General features: G+C 47.0%; 2 protein-coding genes across 2 annotated transcripts in view; both read left to right on the top strand.

Moving 5' to 3' along the window:
- The window catches only part of MLKL (mixed lineage kinase domain like pseudokinase), a 29,071-nt gene extending 20,071 nt beyond the window's left edge, over window positions 1-9,000 (top strand). The window contains exons 7-11 of the mRNA XM_065416875.1: window positions 1,340-1,424; window positions 4,295-4,443; window positions 5,140-5,189; window positions 5,775-5,915; window positions 8,948-9,000. Of these exons, the coding sequence (XP_065272947.1) occupies window positions 1,340-1,424; window positions 4,295-4,443; window positions 5,140-5,189; window positions 5,775-5,915; window positions 8,948-9,000 (478 nt within the window). The remainder of the gene's footprint in view (window positions 1-1,339; window positions 1,425-4,294; window positions 4,444-5,139; window positions 5,190-5,774; window positions 5,916-8,947) is intronic.
- Window positions 9,001-18,812: 9,812 nt separating this feature from the next.
- RFWD3 (ring finger and WD repeat domain 3) overlaps window positions 18,813-22,573 on the top strand; it is a 47,927-nt gene continuing 44,166 nt past the window's right edge. The window contains exons 1-2 of the mRNA XM_065416710.1: window positions 18,813-19,201; window positions 20,704-20,924. Of these exons, the coding sequence (XP_065272782.1) occupies window positions 18,813-19,201; window positions 20,704-20,924 (610 nt within the window). The remainder of the gene's footprint in view (window positions 19,202-20,703; window positions 20,925-22,573) is intronic.

Here is a 22,573-nt window from a genome sequence, read left to right as displayed (position 1 = left end):
CACCAGCTTACCAAGCAGGTGCTTGGGGCGGCCACTTCGGAGAGGGGCGGCACGTCCAGCTGTTCGGCGGCAATTCGGCGGACAGTCCCTCACTCCTGCTCGGAGCGAAGGACCTCCCGCCGAATTGCCGCCGCAGATCGCAGATTTTTTGTTTGTTTGTTTTTGTTTGGCTGCTTGGGGCGGCCAAAACCCTGGAGCCGGCCCTGCCCATGATGACCCTGTGGGCTGCACCTGGGAGCAATCAGGTGCTCCTGGGAGTGCCCTTTAGTTAATTAGAATTGAAGCAGCTGAATTAGCAGGGGGCTATGACAGTATAAAAAGGAAGTTGCCTGAGGGAAAGGAAGCTGTCCCTGACAGTCTGCACCTGGCTCTGGGAAGGGAGTGGGAAGGCTGAAGGGTATGCTGTAAAAGGAAAGAGACCCCCTAGAGTGAAGCTAGTCACTGAGAAGTTAGTGCTTTGAGGAACAGTAGCTAAACCCCAGCATGGGCAGGACCAGAGCAATGGAGTCTGAGAGACAAGAGGGGCTTTTTGGCAAATGACTGGTCAGAAGAAGCAAGAGATTCTGATAAGGAAGAAACAAAGCTTTGGACTATTCTCTGATGTCGGCTCAGTGGTTGTGGGTAAATGAAGATTTCCCTGAATAAGGGAGAGGCAAAGACTGAGTCAAGATATATTCATATGATAAAAAGGGGAAACTGAGGTATGGCATGGCATCTGGGTCTGTGACAAGGTACCAAGCATGACTGAAGACAAGTGAATTCATTTTCTGATGTCCTGCTATATGCCTGAATTGGTTTCATCTATAGGAGAGCAAAGGTGGATGGGGTGTGGGTACTGTGGTTAAAGTCACCCTCACCATCCACAAAGCCCATGACATCGAAACAGGCAGTGGGAGAAGTGATGGGAGGCTGGGTTTAAATAAGAAAGTGCCCAGATTCTCAGATGCCCTTGGCTTGCGAATCTGGCCTGAAGCCTGGTAGGAAAAGCCTTTCTCCTGAGATACCTGGTGCTGCTGCTTCCAGAAGTACCTTATAGAGCATCATTAGAACTACTGCCCAGTAACAGACTAGTTACTGCCCACTGGTCCTAGGCTGCTCTGACAATGGCATTTGCTAGCTTGCCACTTTACAGGCAAAAAATGATTGTCTTGTAGTCATTGGAAAGGTCTGATTTGTGGTTGTTGTCCCAGAATAACTAGGCACACCAGGGGTGGCTTCTGAATGCTCAGTAGTGTCCAAAGGTCCGTCCTTGTGGCTGTTCTGGGTGGGAGCAGAGGAAGGGAAGGTGGCAATGGATCCATTGCTAATGCTTTCTGCTCTTGGTTCTGACTGACCATAGGTTGCACCAGACGGGGGAGAAGTCTAAATTGCATGGATGCATCAATAGTACCAAGTTCCTAGTTGCTAAAGGTTACTGTGTGAAGGTAAGAGCTGTCTTGTGAGAAGACTTTTTGAGAGGTTTGAAAGCTTTTGTGGCTATCTATTCCATCTCTCCTTTCCTCCCTCCCGAGTAGCACTGAAACAATAGATGCTTGAGGTGTTAATTTACTATGCAGATGGGACACCTGAATTATATGGCCAACCCCCCTACTACGCAGTCTTCTCTCCCCCATCCCCCAAAACCCTCTTCCCCTTTCCAGCCCTCCTCCCAGGACAGTATGAGCAGCACAGGAGTCTGATTGTTTATTTAGATGTTAACTTCAGGCTGTTCTACACAGTCCCCAAATTTTTAACATGCAGCTGGTTTTTTATATTGAAAATGCACTGCTGCGTTGCAGTCTCTGATGGGGAATTCCCTCTTGACTTTAATGGGAATATTGGATGAACATCATCTCTGAAAAGCAGGCTATGTTGTTATTTATTATTTGGTATTACTGTAGCGCATAGGAGCCCTCCTTGTGGATCAGGACCCCTTGTGCCAAGTGCTGTACAAACACAGAACAAAAGGATGGCCCCATCTCCATGCTTATTTAGCTACTTAAATATGGATGTGTGTGCCTAGCTTTAAGCCCCCACGTTTGCAAATATGGGCCTCAGTGAAAACATTTCCATCAGCTCTTCATGCAGGGATAGCGGCTGATTAAAGACAAGCTGCCACAAGCAAGGTGAGGAGGCATGGCATGAGGAAGAGGAGAAGCAGAACTGAGGAATGACAGAGTATTGTAATAACAAAATTGGATCTTCACTTCAAAAAAACCCCACAGCAGCGAGTTTCTGAGCCCAGGTCTGCAGACTCGGGCTCACACTACGGCACAACACATGGCTGTGTAGTCATTCCGGATCCAGCTGGAGCTCAGGCTCTGAAGCTTCGGGAGGGAGATGGGCTTCAGAGTCCAAGTTCCAGCCTGAGCCTGACTGTTTACATGGCTATCTTTAGCGCTGTAGCATGAGCCCGAATCTGTAGGCCTTACTCTGGGACTCGCTGCAGTGGGATGTTTTTGCTTTTTCAGTGCAGACGTACCCTAAAAGCCCCATCCCTGGTACCAAGCATGTACCCTCTTCATGGTTCAGGAAGGACATATCAAGTGGGGTGTTGTAGGGATTTGTCCTGGGTCTGGTTCTATTCAGTATCTTCAGAAACAATTTGGACAATGGCATAGAAAGTACAAAGTTTGTGGCCGATACCAAGCTGGGAGGGGTTGCAAGTGCTTTGAAGGACAGGATTAGAATTCAAAATGATCTCGACAAACGAGAGAAATAGTCTGAAATAAATAGGATGAAATAAAATAAGGACAAATGCAAAGTACTACAATAAGGAAGGAATAATCAGTCCCACTAATACAAAGTGGGAAATGACTGCCTAGGAAGGAGTGCTACAGAAAAGGATCTGGGGGTTATAGTGGATCACAAATTAAATGAGTCAATGTGATACTGTTGCAAAAAAAGCAAACCTCATTCTGGAATATATTAGTAGGACATGTAAGCATGACACAAGGAGTAATTCTTCCACTGTACTCACCGCTGATAAGGCTTCAACTGGAGTATTGTGTCCAGTTTTGGGTATCACACTTTGGGAAAGTTGTGGAGATGGTCCAGAGGAGAGCAACAAAAATGATTAAAGGTCTAGAAAGGGGGATAGCTTAGAGGTTTGAGCATTGGCCTCCTAAACCCAGCGATGTGAGTTCAATCCTTGAGGGGGCCATTTAGGGATCTGGGGCAAAAATCTGTCTGGGGATTGGTCCTGCTTTGAGCAGGGGGTTGGACTAGATGACCTCCTGAGGTCCTTTCCAACCCTGATATTCTATGAAAATATGATCTCTGAGGAAAGACCGGGGGGGGGGGGGGGGGATGGGTATGTTTAGTCTGGAGAAGAGAGGACTGAGGTGGTAACACAACAGTCTTCAAGTACATAAAAGGCTGTCCTAAAGAGGAGGGTGATAAATTGTTCACCTCAACCACTGAGGACAGGAGAAGTTAAATTGCAGCAAGGGAGATTTAAGATAAATGTTAGTAAAAATGTCCTATCAGGGTAGCTAAGCATGGGAATAAATTACCTAAGGAGGTCACAGAATCTCCTTCATAAGAGGCTGGACAGAGACCTGTCAGGGATGGTCTAGACAGTGCAGGGGATTGGATGAGATCAGTGGTTTTCAAACTTTTTAAGCTGCAAACCGCTTTCCAAATAATGTAATCTGCTGTATGCCGCCCCCCCTCCCCCCATCTGAGATAGGGTCATAATATACCTATGATTAGATTGCCAATTTTCTAAATAAAGTGAGCTGTCTGCCATTACAGGAGTTTTCTCGTGTAGCCCTGACGAGAGTATGAGGACCCCACTTTGAAAACCACTGGACTAGATGATCTGTCAAGGTCTCTTCCAGTCTTACATTTCTATGTTTTATCTGCATCCTTGAGGATCTCTGCTTCTAGCCCCTTTTTAATCTTATCCATATTGTGTCCATTATATCTCCATACAAGGCTTAGATGAGACAGCTTCTTTCCATCACTTGGCCAGAGGGGATCATGGTGGTGCACCAGGAAACACTGCCTCTCCCTTGTTTCTTCCCTTCTCAATATGGGGCCAAGCACATCATCCTTACATTTATAAGACCCAGGAGTGGGAATCAAACCCATGACCTCCTGCATGGCAAAGCAAGAGCACTCTGCAGAACAGGCAGACCCTGCAACATGTTCAGTGGTCTGCTTGGTCTCATGGCAATGAAAAGGCCACCATATAACCCAAAGGAAATCCGCTCATTAACATTGACCAGTTATGCAATCATTGCTGCATGTCCCTGATTGCATGGAGCTCATGCTGCTCCTCCCTTTGTCTTTCTCTCCTTCCCTCGATCAGCTGTCAGGATTTGAACTGAGTAAAACTGAGTCATCCATTAAGAGGAGCTGCAAGAAGAAATTGACAGATGTCCCTGCTTCGGCTTACATCTCTCCCCTGGGCCTAGCTTCCCTGAGCCACAAGTATGACATGCCCAGTGAAATATACAGGTACATCTCCATGGGGATGCTGGACTATAATACATAAGGGATGGATGCTCTGCTGTAGACAGAGTTTCCTACAGAAGCCAGATTATTAGACAGGTTCTGTAGGTGACTTGCTTGGCATGAGATGATGGGAGCCAAGAGTCTTGAGTTCTATTCCTGACTCTACTGCTAACTTAACCTCTCTCTCCATTAGCTTTCCCTTCTGTTAAAAGGGAACAGTGTTACTTAGACACCCTACACGGAGGGCAGAGCTTGATTAACGTTTGTATAGGGCTTTGTGGATGGAGGCTGCTACTAAAGTACAAATTAATACCACATAGGAAATGGAAGAGCTTTTTACATTTCACTTGCCAAGTTCTCCTCCCGAAGGGATTGGGCACACGGGTAGGGAGAAGTCAATATTAACTTAGATGGACTCTACAGAATAATCACAGGAGCCAGCCCGCTGGGGCTGGAGTTGAAGAGGAGCCTGCTGTGTGGGAGAGCAGCTCACGAATCAGCCTGGCATGCTGATTCCTAAACCAGGAAGGAGGGAGTGCTCAGATGTGCTTGTTAGGTGGCTGAGGGTGTGGTCCACCCTCCTTCTCTCCCCAACAGTTTATCCAGCAAGCAGCACAGCTGATGAGCATAGGAGGAGGGATCAGAGGGAGGCTGAGGAGGCTTTGTTGATGCTCAGCAGGCCTATTTGTGTCTTTTCAGCTTCGGGATTGTCCTGTGGGAGATTGCGACCAGCAAAATTCCATTTGAAGGTGGGCAACAAGAGCTTGTTTTCTGTCGTACTGCAAGCACCTGGGTAAAGGCCTGGGGGCCAGTCTAGATGTGTTCTGCTGATGCAGGGTGATATTTGGGATCAAATGCACCACTTGGCAAATGTTCCCTATTGCTACCTAGTGCTCAGGAGCTTCAGATCCAGAGGGGCTATGAAAAGACTGACTGTCCTTGTATCTGCTTGGATCAGGCAGCAAAGTAGCTTTAACTCTAGAATCTTTCCTGGAATTTAGGCTCCAACTCAGCAAAGCACTTAGACACATTTAATTGTAAGCACATAAGTAATCCCATCTGTATTCAACAAAGCTCTTAAGCGTGTGCTTCGCTACTTTTGAAGTTAAGTGCTCTGCTGAATTGGGGCCTTAAGGCAGGGCTCATAGCAGATGAGTTTTTCAAGGACGCAGTGTAATGAGGATTTCAATCCTGGCTCTTCCCTGCTGTGGGCTTGGCAGGCTGCATGAGGCTCTATTTAAATGCTTGCATTAGGTTCCCTCTCCAGTACCTTCTTGTGGAATCTGAAACAAGTCAGTGCCTCCTGATGTCCCAATTTGTGTGTGTTGTGTTAGGCTGCAGCTCCCAAGAGATCTATCAGAAAGTTTATGAGCAACGTTACCAGGCTCCTGTTGGGGAAGATTGCCCCTCCCACCTGCGGGATGTCATCAACCAGTGCCGGGCCTTTGAGCCTTCGCAACGTCCTTCTGCAGAAGGTAGGATGGAATACCAGGTTTGCTTCCCTTTACTCTACAGGAATACTAGCTACCAGGTGACTAACACGGCTGCTACTCTGAAACCTAGCTACCAGGTGGTGGCTGCTGGACCCCGGTCATACCTACTGAGGAAATCCCAAGGAGGAGCGGAGGGACTGCAAGCCTAAACCCCCAGTCTGGAGGGAGAGGGATGGGGGTCTCTACCTGAGAGAGGAGATGGCTAGGAAAACTGAAACCTTTAAGTGGGTGCCCTTGAGGAAAACCGAGGGGGAGGTGAGGGGTCAAGTGCAGTTTAACCCTGAAACTGCCAGTGATGATCCAATCTGACCTCCTGCATAACAAAGGCCAGAGAACTTCACCAGTAATTCCTGCATCAGGCATAACTACTAGTGGTTGATCTTTTCACAAGACAATCTTGCTTGATGGATTTCAAGTAATGGCAAATCCCCCACACCCCTGGTAAATTGTTCCAGTGGGTAATGACTAAGGCTACGTTTTAGTCATGGGTATTTTTAGTAAAAGTCACAGGCAGTAAACAAAAATTCACAGCCCGTGACCTGTCCGTGACTTTTACTTTATACCCCTGACTAAAACTTGGGGGGGCCTGGGGGAGGGTAGCCCAGGTTCTGGGGGGACAGGAGGTGGTACGCAGACCAGGACCCCCACTGGTGCTGGGGCAGTGGGTGTTGGTGGGGCCAGCAGGCTCCCTACCTGGCTCTGTGTTGCCCCTCCCCCAGCAGCAGCAGGCATGGGACGGGGTGAGACGGGCTCTGGGTGGTGCTTTCCTGGAAGCAGTGACATCCCCCTCACTCAGCTGCTAGGTGGAAGCACAGCCAGGCAGCTCTGCACGCTGCTTCCGCCTGCAGGCACCGCCCCACAGCTCCCATTGACTGTGTGAAGCCAGCGCTCTGGATGGAGGCAGTACGCAGAGCTGCCTGGCCATGCCTCTGAAGCAGCGGCCTGGAAATTGGTGCAGGGGCTGCCTGAGTTGCCCCTGAGCCAGGCACACCAGCCACTGCAGATGTCACGGAATCCATGACCTCAGTGACAAACTCACAGCCTTAGTAATAACCCCCCACTGTTACAAATGTGCACCTTGTTTCCAGTTTGAATTTGTCAAGATTCATCTTCTCGGAGAGTGAAGGTATAGGGAGAGAAAAGGAGCTAGAACAGGGGTCCTTCTGACATCAAAATTGTTACATGACCCTGGGAGGGAGGCGCAGCCCGAGCCCCGCTGCCCCAGGTGAGGTGGAGAGGGGGCCACAGCCTTAGCCTGTCCCCCCCGCAGGTGGGGCTGGAGCTAGTGCTTCAGCCCTGGGTCCCAGCAAGTCTAATTCTGGCCCTGGCAACACCATTAAAATTAGGTCATGACCCACTTTGGGGTCCCGACCCACAGTTTGAGAACAGCTGAGCTAGAAGAAATGGAGAATTAAAGGAAGAGATACGAAATGGAGAATTAAAGGAAGTAGAGAGCAATGAAAGAGCAAGGGATGAAGTGAGAGAATGAGGAAGGACTAGACAAGGGGAAAACTGCAGGAGAAGGGAAAGGAAGGTGTAATGTTTAATAATCAGCCAGGAAGCAAGCAGGCCTTTTCAGGAGAGAGGACACAGCACTTCTGTTAACTACGCAAACCTCCAGCTCACATCAAGGTGACACTGGGCTTGCTCAAAGGCTTAACATGAGTGTTAGCATAGTCACACCTATCCTCCCATTAAATCCGTTCATTTGCATAGTCACTGCCATACTCAGAGCTGGGGGAAAACCTCAGCTTAACACACTGGTTTTCTGAGATCAACAGCATCAAAAATACTGTGCTCTGATGAGAGTAGCTCCTTGGTGCTGTGGAATCTGGGGCTTGGCCTTTCACTCTGAGCAATAAACTGCAGTATATGAGAACATCAGAACAGCCATACTGGGCCAAACCAAAGGTCCATCTAGCCCAGTATCCTGTCTTCTGACAGTGGCCAATGCCAGGTGCTCCAGAAGGAATGAACAGAACAGGGAATCATCAAGTGATCCATCCCATCACCCATTCCCAGCTTCTGGCAAACAGAGGCTAGGGACACCATCCCTGCCCATCCTGGCTAATAGCCTCCATGAACTTATCTAGTTCTTGTTTGAACCCTGTTATAGTCTTGGTCTTCACAACATCCTCTGGCAAAGAAGTCCACAGGTTGACTGTGCGTTGTGTGAAGAAATACTTTCGTTTGTTTGTTTTAAACCTGCTGCTTATTAATTTCATGTGGTGGTCCCTACTAACAGGAGCTGTTCTGTCTTTGGGAATGTCTTACTGCTGTTGCTTTTAGCACATACAAAAATAAATGACTGATCCTTCTTATATTTGGCAGCAGCAGCACAAGAGGGAGTGGGGACCTGCTGTTGTCCATGAAGGCTGGTGTGATGGAGAGGTTGTCCCCTCTTGCCACTTGGTGTATCAGGCAGGAGGCAACTTTCTTTAAATCACTCACATCCCACCATATGGGGCATACACACTAGCAATTTCAATAGTCTTTTTTGTAAGGAAAGAGTGAGACCTTGAGGTTTGCCATTAGGAATCCATCATGCTCTCCAAAGGCACAAAGATTTTTGGTAGCATAATCGACCAGGGAATGTCCTGTGCTGAGAACTATAACGAGAGCTGCCACTAGAGGGCACTCAAAGATCAAATTTGTCAGCCCCTTCTGGCATTTTGCCCTAGGTACTTAGTATTCTACATTACCCATCCCTCTCTTCTTGATAGCTCCATCATGCTGGCTTACATTATTTAAAAAAAAAAAATTCTGCAGCCTCTCCCAATCACTTCTTCATGTGGGTCTGTCTCTGCTGTACATGCTTGTTCCTCTTTTGCTGCTCCTGCACAGTATAAAGCAGTCAGTTTTCATTTTCTCCGATAACCTTCTGTTCTGTTGAGCCTGTCATGAAATGATTCTGTGTCCTATATACTATTACTGTGTACGTATCAATCATCTTGCCAGGAAAAAAAAAATCTGAGTATTCTAATCTGAAAACAAATTCTGTTTGCCTTCTGCAGAGATTGTGGACTCTCTGATAGCCATCTATGGCAAGATAAATACAGCAAGCTAGCTTCAAGACACAAACACAAGGAGCCCCTTGAAGAAAGCAGCCAAGTGTGGTTAGGAGCAAAGCATGGGCTGCTCCATCCCTGTCTACCAGGACTCTCTAGCATGAAGTTTGTCTCACTTTTCCAGCTCTGTAGACTCTGCTTTTTTTAAACAGCATTTTGACCTGCCCTCCAACTTCGAGGGTGCAACTCTGAGCCTTTAAAGTCGTGCCTGCAATTTTGCATCTGCAATTTACTGTGGACATGGTGTATAGCACTTAGACGTCTCCCTTCCTGAGCATGCTGCCAAGATTAGAAAGCCATTTCTATTTCATGTAGGGGGACCAGCCTATCATCCTGAAGGGAAGCTCCCTTAGCACTGTCAACAGGGTGGGGGGAGTCAAGGTGAGGCTGTGACAGCTTGGGTGCTGGCTTTAGGTGGGGAACTAATACTTATGTGGAAATTTGAGAGAGTTTGGCAAATGGTGGTAGGCATCAAGGTGCGGGTGCTTGTCCCTAGCACTGCAGGGGGGCTTTGTAGCTGGGGTAGGGAGCAGGCTAGGTAGGGGGGTCAGTTTAAAGCAGGGGTCTCAAACATGTGGCCTGCAGGGCTATTTCCTGCGGCCCGCCCCCCCCGGCCTACCTCCAGGCCAGGGGTGGGCAAACTACACCGCAGGATTGTCCCCTCGAGCCCCGTGCCGGCTGGCATCACGTCCCTGCGGCCGGGGGGGGGGGAGGGGAGAAGCAGAGGGCTCCATCCCTGTGTTGCCCTGGCTTCCAGGCATGCCACCACCCCCCTTCCCCCCCGCAGCTCCCATTGGCCAGGGACGGGGAACCACAGCTGATGGGAGTTTTGGGGGAGGTACCTGGAGGAGCGGCAAACAGCGGGCGGAGCCCTGCATCTCCCCTCCCCCAGGGGCCACAGGGACATGGTTCCAGCTACTTCCCGGAGCCGAGCATAGCGGGGCCGGGGCTGGAGCTGGCAGCCTGCCCTGGCCCCGGCAGCCTGCCCTGGCCCCGGCGTGCGCTGCTGCCACCCCAGAGCCCTCCTGGACCCTGCCCTGAGCCCCCTGCTGCACCCCACACCCCTTCTGCACCCCAACTCCCTGAGCCCCCTGCTGCACCCCACACCCCAACCCCCTGCCCTGGGCCCCCTGCTGCACCCCACACCCCTTCTGCACCCCAATCCCCTGCCCTGAACCCCCTGCCTGAACCCCAACCCTCTGCCTGCCCTGGCCCCGGCGTGCGCTGCTGCCACCCCAGAGCTCTCCTGGACCCTGCCCTGAGCCCCCTGCTGCACCCCACACCTCTCCTGCACCCCAACCCCCTGCCCTGAGCCCCCTGCCGCATCCCACACCCCTTCTGCACCCTGAGCCCCCTGCCTGCACCCCAACCCTCTGCTGCACCTCAACTCCCTGCCCTGAGCCCCCGCCACATTCCTCATCCCTCTGGGGGCAGGGAGGGGGCAGAGTTGGGGTGGGGACTTCAGGGAAGGGATTGGAATGGGGGCGGAGAAGGGGTGGGAAAAGGCGTGGCCTCGTGGAAGGGGTGGAGTGGGGGCAGGGCCAGGGGCAGCAAGGGGTGTGTGCGTCAGTGATGCGGCCCTCAGGCCAATGAACTAGCCCTCATGTGGCCCTCGTGGTCATTTAAGTTTGAGACCCCTGCTTTAAAGGCATTTGTTACTGGAGGGAGTTATCACATGTGATCTTCTCATACCCTTCCCCTGACACCCAAATGACTTTCTAGCCTCTCTCCCTCAAAGGACTCCTGACCTCCATCCCTTCCCCTGCACTGCCCCCTCCCTTCATTAACCTTTAGTATACTCCTCCTCAGTGTTCTGCAGTACCTCTCCTCCCCCAAACAAAGTGAGGCACAGTATCCCAGCAACTTTCCCCAAAGCTTAGGCAGTTGTCAGCCCCAGCTAGTTTCCTAAGCGGTAGAAATTAATGTGGGGCCCAGCTACTTCTGTGTTAAGCTCCAGCACAATGCCTGCTCCTTGTGAGGCCTGGCACGCCATAGAGCCTGTAACATTCCAAATTGTAGACTTGTAAGATGAACCCAGCATCAGATCTTGGCATGCCCCATATTCCGCTGTCACTCAAAGCATGCACAGTTCAATGGGGAAGTGGGTATCTGGGACCCAAGTCCACCTCTGAGCCAAAGAGGGGCAGTACTACAAGAGAAAGAGGAATGCAGCAGAAACCTGCATGACCAGAGACACAGTGAATCACACATCAGACTAGGCATCCTTAATACTAGTGTAGATCGGGGGAGGATTCTATAATGATCCCTTCCCTAGTAGTCCCCCACCCCAAACTCAACTGTCTATCTCCCTAGTGCAGGCAGGCAATCATCTTCCTCTCCCCCTGCAGAGAGATGAGACCCTCATTGCCCCATGTTAAAAGTTGGCCTTTGCTAGATCCGCTGCAACAGACACCTCTGCTCCGAAGGGATGGAGGAGTGTTTAGCCAATTATCTCTATCTTTGCCTGGTTGGACGCAACTAAATATTTGAGCCCAGGCAAGAAAACAAAACATTTAATAGCTATGACCTAGGCTACCTGGGGTGCTGACAGTAATCTGCCTTTGGGAATTATAACCCCTGGGTGGTAGGAAGGTTAGTGGCAGTAGAGTTTGGGACAAAACACCCATGTGAATATGAGCTGAGAAATCAGGTCATTCTTGAAAAATCAAGACACAGGCTGTCCAGTTACTCTATTCCAAATGCAGGAGGTGATCTAGGCATTTGCAAAGTGCTGTGTATGTTAACACTGCTATTGAAGTGTGTGTTTTAAATAATAAATGTTCTTTATTTGAGACACTTGTAGCTACTTGTCAGGCACCACCAACTGTCAGTGCTAGCCAAGACTGTCTGTAGAATTTGAAACAGAACAGTGTATAAAACAGAGGTTTTAACGCATTGGTGGCACTCCTGGGACTCTTTTGTTGTCACTATACTGCTAGTTTTGGTCACTCAGAACTTCATGGTGGCAACAGGGTTAAAACTCTGATGGACTTGATCCAAAAACACCATCTCATAACAACTGAGCTATAGGAGAATCTCTGTTAACATTATAGAGCCTAGGACACAGAGAAGTTCTAACTTCACACAGCCAGCCAGCTCTTTACAGTATTATTTCCTTCTCTGGCCATCCCCAAAACAGTGCCAATAGTTTTAGGGTAACTCAGAGTAGTGCAGCATGGACACATAGGCCAGGGCAGCAGCCACTTGATGGTGGCAGCATGTCAGTAACACTACAGGCATTTAAGGAATACGTAAATTTAATTTCCTGTGTAGGGTTATCCACAGTACAGAAGCCTTGAGGAGGCTGAGTAATTAGCAAATTAATCTATTTTAAATTACTTTTGCTCTCCCCTTTGTTCTTCTTCAGTTAGTGTTGTTTCAGCCCAACTAAAAATAGTTCCAAGCTAAAACCAATGATGGCTCCCGCTGTGACCCAAGAAAAAAAAATGATTCTGGCTGACTGTGCAAAGGAGTTGATGTCACAAGCACTTGGTGGGGATACTGGACTGGTGGGGACTGACAGTATTTATTTATAAGGTGCCGATCATTAGGGAATCTAAATTCAGCTCCTGTAAAGTCCTGAAAATGTTTTCCTCAAAGCTTATCATCAAATACATCTGTGGGCCCTCCTAAACAAATTATTTCAACTTGTCAAATAGCCGTGTTAGTCTGTATCCACAAAAACAACAAGGAGTCCGGTGGCACCTTAAAGACTAACATGCATCTGAAGAACTGAGGGTTTTTTTACCCACGAAAGCTTATGCCCAAATAAGTCTGTTAGTCTTTAAGGTGCCACCGGACTCCTTGTTGTTTCTCTCAACTTGGGAGTCCCTTGACAAATACCACCTTACAGACTCTCCCTGATGAGGCTGACCTTGCAATAGGATGACTCCAACAAAGAAAGAGTAGAGTTGAGCCTCAATTTTAAGTAAGAAAAGTTGGCACTTTTTTATATTTGGAAAGTCCACAATTGTGTGTTACAGGCCTCTCAATAAATAATAAAAGTAATTAGCTTCTACATATTGCTTTACATCCATAGGTCTCAAACCACTTTAAAAAGTAAGGTGGTATCCCCAAGCTGTAACAATTTAGCTGAGAGTTTAGAACGAGTGACATTTTAAACGTTTCATTGAAAAAAACACAGCAAAACCCCTTCATCATCATAACAGCAAGCTACCAAAGCACAGAGGCCCACGTTTTCCGCAAGGCAGGCCACGGTGGGTACGTGCTGGGAATCTGATAGCTGCATCTAACTGGCACGAAATAGAGAAGATCAACTTATGAACCAGCAAAAACAGAAACTAGAAAGTTACTGGGCTCCCACTTATAAGGCAAGCAGAGAAAAACGTGCCTGGCAGTTAAGCCACACGCGAGCAGCTCCATGTCACTGAACCACGTGGACAAATGAATTTAACCTTTTTTCTACCAGCATTGCCCCCAAAGGGAGACATGAAGGGGCGGCGGGGGGCTGTGGCCGGATTCACGGGCACGTAGGCACTGCCCCACTGGATGAACCAGCGGGGTGCTGAAGGGTTAGCACCGCTCCAAGCCAGGGGGTGCAGCGACGGGCCCAGCACCCTGCCTGTCTCCAGGGGCTGCTCGGGCGGGGGCAGCGTTGCTAGAAGGTGGCAACTCAGTCCTCGGCTACTTGTTGCGTTAAGCTACCGGCCGTGGGCTGCGCTGGGGCTGGGGTGGAGCAGTGCATGCTGGGAGTTACCGCCAACCTCCGGGCCGTTGGGGGCGGGGCGGCGCGCTGCATGCTGGGAGAGGCTCTCTCAGGGCGGCGTAACGTCGTATGTTGGTGGCTGGCAGCAAATCGCTACTTCCTTTTCCCCTCGGCCCTGGGGGCGGGACTAGGTTGGGGGTTTTAGCCCCTCCTCCCCGGCGCCTTTTCTACCTCCAACAACATTCGAACTTGCTCCGTTCCCCGCCCTTTTTGATTGACAGGCAGCTCGTTCCTCCAGTCAAAAGGTGCTTCCTGGGGGCTTTTCCTCTGATCGACAGGCCGATCATCTAGTCACAAAGGGGCACAGGCGGAGTTCTCCCACTCCAGGTGATTGACAGACATCCGACCAATAAAAATGGAGCGCCTGCGTCTTCTCGTCCTCCTCTGGCTAAACTGGCAGCCAACGTGTCCAGTAAGAGCCGGCAACGTAACATCACACCGCCCAATAGAAGTAGCGTTTTCGTCAGTGAGGAAGGCGGCCACCCAATGAGGTCGCGGGGCTGGGTATCAAGCGCCGGCGGGGAGATTGAGCTGAGCGGGAGGCCATGGCGGCTCTCTAGGAGCGGTTGGTAACTCAACCCCCCCCCCCCCCCGCGGCCGGAGGTGAGTGCGGCCCCCCCGGGGCCTGGCCCGGCCCCGAGCCGAAGCGGTATTTCCCGTGGGGGCGTAGCCTGCGCTAGAGCGGGGGTACACCGGACTCCTGCGTTCTCTCCTGGACTCCGGGCCGGCCCCTCTCCCTCACAGCGCCCCGGCCAGTAACGCCCGCGGGCCCGTCGCCGAGCAGTGGGCTGTGCGAGGCACCTGTAGACGGAACGGGCGCCTCGGACAGCGGGCCCTGCGACTTGCACTGGAGCTATCGAGCGCGGCTCTGCGGTTCCCGGGCGCTGGGGACCTGGGTGTCAACCGACGGCGCCGCGGAGCGGGCCGCGGCTGCTCGCCCTCTGCTGGCCGGTGGGGTTTTAGCAGGAGCCTGGCTGTCTCCGGGGTTGTGAGCGCTGTCGGTGTCTGTCTGGGGTCCCGGCCTGACTGGGGCTCCGAGGCGCTGCTGCAGCACAAATAACCATAATCAGCAATCCTGCTCTGTGGGCTGCAGTAAAGCCCTCCAGTCTGGCACCACCCTTCCTGCTGACCCTTTATTGCGGTTTAAAGAAGGGTATATGTAAAGCTGTACAGAATAGTGTAGATAAGACTATATTCTCTCTAGAGCTGAAAGTGAGTGTAGAAACTAGTTTTATTATTGCATCAAATCAGATTTTTAAGGTAATTGTTGAGGTGCCTGTGACGGGGTCGGTCACAGAGACTCCCTTGGGACTGTCACCTGATGTGCTGAAACTACCTTTGAGCCCGTTTTCCCTGTCTTGTTGAGCCAGACACGTTAGCCTGCTGCAACACAGACCCAGGGTCTGAACCACATCCCCAAAGCTGCAGTCTTTAACTGAAAACCACTCAGCAAGTATTCGTGTCTCTAGTACCCAGACACCCAGGTCCCAATGGGATCCAAACCCCAAATAAATCAATTTTACTCTGTATAAAGCTTATACAGGGTTAACTCATAAATTGTCCGCCCTCTATAACAGCTGTTTTCTCCCCCAGGTATTAATCACTTACTCTGAGTTCAATAATAAACAAAAGTGATTTTATTAAGAATAAAAAGTAGGGTTTAAGTGGTTTCAAGTAATAACAGACGGAATAAAGTAAGTCACCAAGTAAAATAAAGCAAAAACACACAAGTCTAAGCCTAATACATTAAGAAACTGAATACAGGTAAATCTCACCCTCAGAGATGTTCCAATACGCTTCTTTCACGAACTAGATTCCTTCTTAGTCTGAGCCCATCCTTTCCCCTGGTACAGTTTTTGTTAGTTCCAGCTCAGGTGGTAACTAGGGGATTTCTCATGACTGCAGCCCCCTTTGTTCTGTTCCACCCCCTTTTATAGCTTTGGCACAAGGTGGGAATCCTTTGTGTCTCTCTCTGGGTTCCCACCCTTCCTTCTAAATGGAAAAACCCAGGTTTAAGATGGATTTCAGTACTAGGTGACATGGTCACATGTCACTGTAAGACCTCATTCTCCATTCTTTCAGGGTTAGCCTGCCAGGAAGGTTTGAGGGTAAACAGAGCCATTTACAACCAATTGTCCTGGTTAATGGGAGCCATCAAGATTCCAAGCCATTATTAATGGTTTACACTTTACATAGTTACAATAGGACTTTAGAGTAATACTTCATATTTCTAGCTTTAGATACAAGAATGATACATACATACAAATAGGATGAACACACTCAGTAGATACCTTACAAGAGACCTTTTGCATGAAGCATATTCCAGTTACATTATATTCATGCTCATTAGCATATTTCCGTAAAACATGGAGTGCAACGTCACAGTGCCAAAGTAACTTTGTTGAAGTATTTCAGTGCTAGCTGGTTGCACTGAAATATCTATTAGACAGATGATAAACAACTGATGTGTGGTGCTCCATTATCCCTTTCTAAAAGTAGCTAAAATTACATATCATGGTCAGTGGAAAATATAGGGAATTTTCCCTATTGTTTGTATTCTATCTGCCTGTTCTTACATGCAGTTACTTAGCTACAATCAGCTTCTGTGATAGTAATGACTTTTAAAGTGACATGGAGTTAGCTCTGCCAGGCCTTCTGTGTTTTCATTGTACAGGCTCTTCACAACAGGTTGGTAGTCTTAACTTTAAGATGAAATTCATTTCTAGGTTGGTGGTCTAATCTAGTCATGTTTTGTAGGATACAGCAAAGGCCATGGAATTTGTATTTTAACATAGTAACTCTTCTCCATTGGTCAAGCTGGTAACTTCCTCTTACTGAAGAGGACTTTAAAATATTTACAACACTGAGTGTTTCAAAGTCCTATTGAGGCAGTGTTTGGATAGCATTAAAGAAAATAACAAGCATCATAAAGGATATGCCTGATCTAACAAGTTTTATATTTTCCCTCTAATTAAGACAACTTGTTTAAAATATTGTTTGAATTTCACTATAGATTCCTTTATTCTAAAATGGAATCATCGGTATTATATAGCTGAAATTATATCCTATAGAAGAGGATTCCAGCCTATTCCTCTACATACACTTTTATGAATTGAGACTGTTTAATTCAGTTGAATTAACTTTAAAGGTAAAGTTTTTTGTTGGATCAGTTAAGGTTGCAGGCATGTATATGTAGAGTTAATGCATATTACCTTTCAAGAACCTTAGTATTAAAACAAACAAGCCATAAGAAACACAGGACATGCAATGTTGCACTTCTCAAACAAAGACCCAAACTGCCATATCTTTCTATCCTTTTGTAGAAATACCAGCCTCCCATCTTCTCTTCTTTGCATGGAGAGTATCTCAAATGTGAAACATAGAGCATTGATCTTCTAGTTCATATGAGAGATGTTTGTGTAAAACAAAGCGTGCTATGCTGTCGCGGTGCTAATCTTTGCTTTCTCCCTGTAAGTACTTTAATTTCATGATCCTGGGTCGCATGTATGTAGTGTGTAAAGAGCTGTCTAATGATATTTGGGTAATTGGCTGACATCTGGGATCACTGAGCGTGATCAGAGAGGTTCTGAGTACCTCCAGAAAGGTGCAGAGTGCCCTCAGTATCCTGCAGAATTGGGGCCCTTAATAAATTGTCTTAAGTATGTTATTTGTCTAACCAGGAATTTGTAAAATTCTTTTGTTTGTGCTCTCTATGACCATGAAGAAATCCATAATTAACATTACCACATTGTGACTAAGGCATTCTAGTTTTTGTGGGCACTAATATAATGAAACTGAAGAATCATAGAAGATTAGGGTTGGAAGGGACCTCAGGAGATCATCTAGTCCAACCCCCTGCTCAAAGCAGGACCAACTCCAACTAAATCAAAACCCTACCCCTCTGTGGAAGCTCAAAAACTTGTCTCTCTCACCATCGGAAGTTGGTCTAATGAAAGATATTCCCTCACCCACCTTTTCTCTATAAATAAAATAGAATGAGTTCCTTTATTTTTTTTAAACCATAGCTATGGGAACAGAGTTAAAGTAGTCTGCATGCTCATTCTTGAGAGGCAATCAGAAATCTGCATTTCTTGAGTTTCTAATATATGATTGTTTTTAACTAACATTCCTGTCTTCAAAAAACCCTACATTGATTTATATCAAATTTTGCAATGAAATTACATATGACATATAAAGGGGCTGATAATATCAACAGTGTCATGACTGGGGGTATTGCTAGAGTATACTACTTAGGCTTATACAATACTAGTAAACATAAGGTGGTGTATGCACAATAGATGGCGCAGCCAGGTAAGATTCATGGTGAACTTGTTGTCTTAACTGAATTTCATTCATTTACTAGGAAACTCCATTTTTGGGATAGGTTTGGTTTGTTTTGTTTTTAAATAAACATTGAGTCCTCTGACGTGTGTGTGTGGTGCTCTATTAATATTTATTTACAGGCATTTCTGTGATGATGTTCACATTGAGATGCTCAGATACAAGATCCTTTGAGATCATAGATTAAAGGTACTAAGTGCCATATATTATTATTTGTTTGTTAAGCACTGTAGACTGATGTAGCTCTCTCTTTTTGGGGGGTGGAGGAGGAATTTAAATACATAGCATCTGCCAAAATCTCTACCCCAAAATACAAAAATAATCTATAAATACATATTAGCTAGCAAAGACACCAGGAAGAACTCCCCAACTCACCTACTCCCATCAAAAGGCTAACTTGAATAGACAGGCCTTGCAATGTGTCCACGAGGCTAGACAACGCAGGCTCTGTTGGGTTAGAGACTTCCAGAGTCGAGGACTCTGAAAATGCTTTGTCAAGCCCTCAGCCAACTGATATATAAATCCAAGGACTGTTAAACTGGAATTCTCAAATCATCTCAGCTGCCAGAGAAATGGTCTCTAAGAAGCACTGGATCTCAATCCTAAAGGATATTGCAGTCAGCAGGTGTCTTTATGCTGGCATGCGTCAAATATATCTGTACCTTACTTGAAGTGTGGACTTGTGTACAAGTGTTTGCACTAATCCCACATCTTTGTTTGCTCCATCCCATGCCTTTCTCAGAAATGGCACAGGAAGAAATGGAAGTGGATCTTCAGCCAGCAGTTACTTATTCTGTGGAGCACCATGAGGCATTTCCCTCAGAGGCCTCTGGTCATGCTCTACTGTCACTGCCATCCAACTCTCCAGTGCCCAGTGAAGAGGCAGAAGGCATTGTGGTTCCTCCTGTTGACGAAGAAGTCATTGTGGTCTCCGGTGCTGATGAAGCAGTGACAGTTGCTGAGTCTGACCCCCAGTTGCATGCTGCCCCTACCCTGGATGGACTGCAAAGGCTGCATGGGGTATTGGAGCTGTTTCGACTACAGGCTGCACAACAGATCACACGACAGCCACCAACAAGGAGAACTCGCCGGCGACAAAGAGGTGGTGGATCCCAGAGGACAATCAGTACCAGGTAAAACTGAAATGGAGTCAAGTCTGAGCTTTCCCCCAAACTAATGATTTCACTTTATAATCTGTCGTGCTTCCTATGTTATGCTGAACTCTAGAAAGCCCAGTCCAGCCCACCTGCATGAGGTAGGCCAAATTCTGTGCATCCCAAGTTTTCAGTAACCCTAGTAGGTAGTAGCATGATCTTCTCATCTGCTCTTTAGACTCTCTTCTCGGAATCATGCTTTTTGGCAAGACTCTTCACTCATTGCTTAGATACTGTGGTGATAAGTGTACCAGAAATGCTTGCAGACATAGCTTCATGCTTGTAAAGCACAGTTTTCCCCAGTATTCAGTGTCCCCTTCAGCAAACAGGAAGATTTGTGAGCAAAAAAACAAATTTGAAAAAGTTTAAAGCTTAATTCTGTGCTGAGTGCCACCTGTGCCTTAGCTTCAGGGGGGACCCATCAGCAGAGACTTTTATGTTTAACTCTCTTTACATTTTGGCTGTGCAGATCCACTCTAAATACTGTGGGTTAAATCCTGGCTCTATTCAAGTCAGTGGAAGTTTGGCCATTGATTTCACTAGGGACAGGATCTCACCCCAAGTGACTAAACACAGCTGTACAGTCTGCCCTGGGCTCTCCTGTAGATGTAATTCACTTCCACATACACAGGCCATTGGGCCATTAAGCAGTCTTGCAAAATTCTACTTGCAACTGAAGAACAATTTTTTGTTGTTGTTGTTGTTGTTGGATTGGCAAGTAAAATAGCATAAGCTTTCTTCAGTCTAATCATTATTGTAAAGTAGTTTGGTACATATTTTTGCCATGGCACAATCTTGCAAAGCTGATTAAAGAAAAAACGGGTTTTTGTGAGGGGCATAAACTAATTTAAGGGATGGGAGTCTGATAAAAGCAACCAGTTTGTTTCTAAAGTGACTGCATCTAGGGACCAGGTGATGAGTTCATTTGATAAATCAAAAAAAGCAAAGTCTAGTGGTGAGAAATCAGATGAGGTGGTTCTGCTGGGTAATAACTCATGTACCATACTTCTCGCCTTTAGAGTCACTTCATCCCTCGGTGCCTTGTTTTCCCCATTTGTAAAATGGGGGTAATGATACTGACCTCCTTTGTAAAGCGCTCTAAGATCTGCTAATAAGAGCTAGATGATGACACAAACAGGGTCAAGTGCAACACATCTTGTTTTCCTCTTTCCATCCCTGGAAAAACAATATTCTTTCTAAGTAGAGGCAGATCAGGCATCTGCATTTTCTAGACCTAAGCAGTGAAGCACTATCACAACTGCATGTTGTGTATGCTTCTTAGAGTTGTTAATTCACTGCCTAGCCTGGGGATTGGTGCTGTTCTGGGTGAGACATTTCTTGGTCAGTTTGTTTATATCCCTTATGTCTGCAAACAGGCTTGGGGTTGTGGCAAACAAATGAGGATCTAATTTTCTCCTGTACATTTTACCTGCAATAATTAATATGAAGAAACACTGTAGCTTTTACTCCTTGTTTTTCAGGCCCAGGGCACCACTGGATAGTTATTTCATGGTCAACAGGACCCAAGGGTCAACAACAGCAGCATTTCCACCACTGGAGACTTTGCATCTTCCAGTTGGCAACAGTGGTCACAGCTCAGATGAGACCTTGGAGCTGAGCGACTCTGACAGCAGCAGCTCCACTGAGGAGGAGGATGTGGCAGTACCCCAAGAGGAGGCACCCATAGCTGCCAGTTTGGGAGGTTTGTGCTGGTTTCACATCACTGGGAGTTCTGAAATGCCAGAAATTCCTCTCACTTCATTTCTACTGTCAGACAGGACAACACTTCATAGAGAATCTTTTCAAGCTTTACAGCAGAGCTTCAAAGGTCTAAGATCAGTATGCTCATAGCTGACATGGATGGGTTGCTGCCATAATGCAGCAGTGGATGAATATTAAAATAATCCTGAGCAATATATTTTTTTTTAGCTGTTTACATACCCACTGATGCCTCCTGGAAATCTTCAAAATAACTAATTTAGAGATTATTCTGTTTTCTACTTTCTGCAGTTCTCCTTCCTCCCCTGATCATTATTATCAAGGATCGTCTACAAAACAGAGGGCCTCAATTTATTATTGTAAATCAATGTAAACCAGCTAGGCCAATTTACAGTGGAGGATCTGGCCCAGGATTTTTTATTGCTGGGAATTCATCTGCTTTAAGAGTTATTCCTTGCTTAATGTAACTTACCTCCCCTTAGCTGCTTAGGGTATAGTGGCTCACTTAGTGGATCACTCAGTATTTTTCAACCTTTTCAGGTTGGTGTTCCTTATTCAAAGTCAAAAATGTTCATGAACCCCTTAGCTTTTTTTTCTTACTTTTTATAATAAAAATACTTGATCTTGAAAGGTAAGCGGATGTGGGCAGTAGGGGAATGAGATTCTTAAATTTCATTACATTATAAAGCAAACACCTTGCAATTAGTTGTCTCCTGGGAGATTTTACAAGGTATCAATCTTAACCCACCCATCTCATTATCAAGGGATACCTGCATCATTTTGCCCCTCCCCCCTTCTTTTGCTCTCTATTGTTCTCCCTTCCTGAGCCTTTGTTGTTGTTGTTGTTTGTTTGTTGTTGCTATCCTCTTATTTAATCTTCAGGTACCCACATAATGTCCCTACTCTACCGCCAAATTCCAGAATGAACACTTAGGATCAGTAAAAATAAGATCAGTGGTTGGCTGTCAAACTGTGTGTGTGTGTGTGTGTGTGGAGGCGGGTGTGTGTATGTTGTGAGGTCCTGCAGGAGTCAATCTTGAGTCTGGTACTAGTCAACATTTTCACTAATGACTTGGATAGTGGAGTGGAGAGTGTGCTTATAAGACTTTTGGGTGACACTACACTGGGGTTGTAAGCCCTTTGGAGGACAGGATTAGAATTCAAAATGACCTCAACAAATTAAAGAAGTCTAAAATCAGCAAGATTCAATTAAATAAATAGAAGTGCAAAGTACTACTCTTAAAAGTAAAAATAAAATCCACAACTACAAAATGGGGAGTAACTGAGGTGGTAGTACTGCTGAAAAGGATCTGGGGGCTTTAGTGGATCACAAATTGAACGAGTTAACAGTGTGTTGTGATTGTGAAAAAGGTTAATATCTTTCTGGAGGGTAGGTAAGACACAGGAATGTAATTGTTCCACTCTACACAGGTCTGATGAGGCCTCAGCTGGAGTGCTGTTTCCATTTCTGGGTGCCACACTTTAGGAAATATGTGGATAAATTGGAGAGAGTCCAGAAGAGGGCAAGAAAAATGATGAAAGGTTTAGAAAACCTGGCCAGTGGGAAAAGATTTAAAAACCTGGGCACATTTAGATTTGAGAAAAGACTGATGGGGGGGACCTGGTACCTCC

The sequence above is a fragment of the Emys orbicularis genome, chromosome 14, assembly GCF_028017835.1.
Source record: "Emys orbicularis isolate rEmyOrb1 chromosome 14, rEmyOrb1.hap1, whole genome shotgun sequence".
In the NCBI taxonomy this organism is placed as follows: Eukaryota; Metazoa; Chordata; order Testudines; family Emydidae; genus Emys; species Emys orbicularis.
The sequence above is the reverse complement of the archived record's forward strand: the minus strand, read 5'-3'. Positions and strand labels throughout refer to the sequence as shown.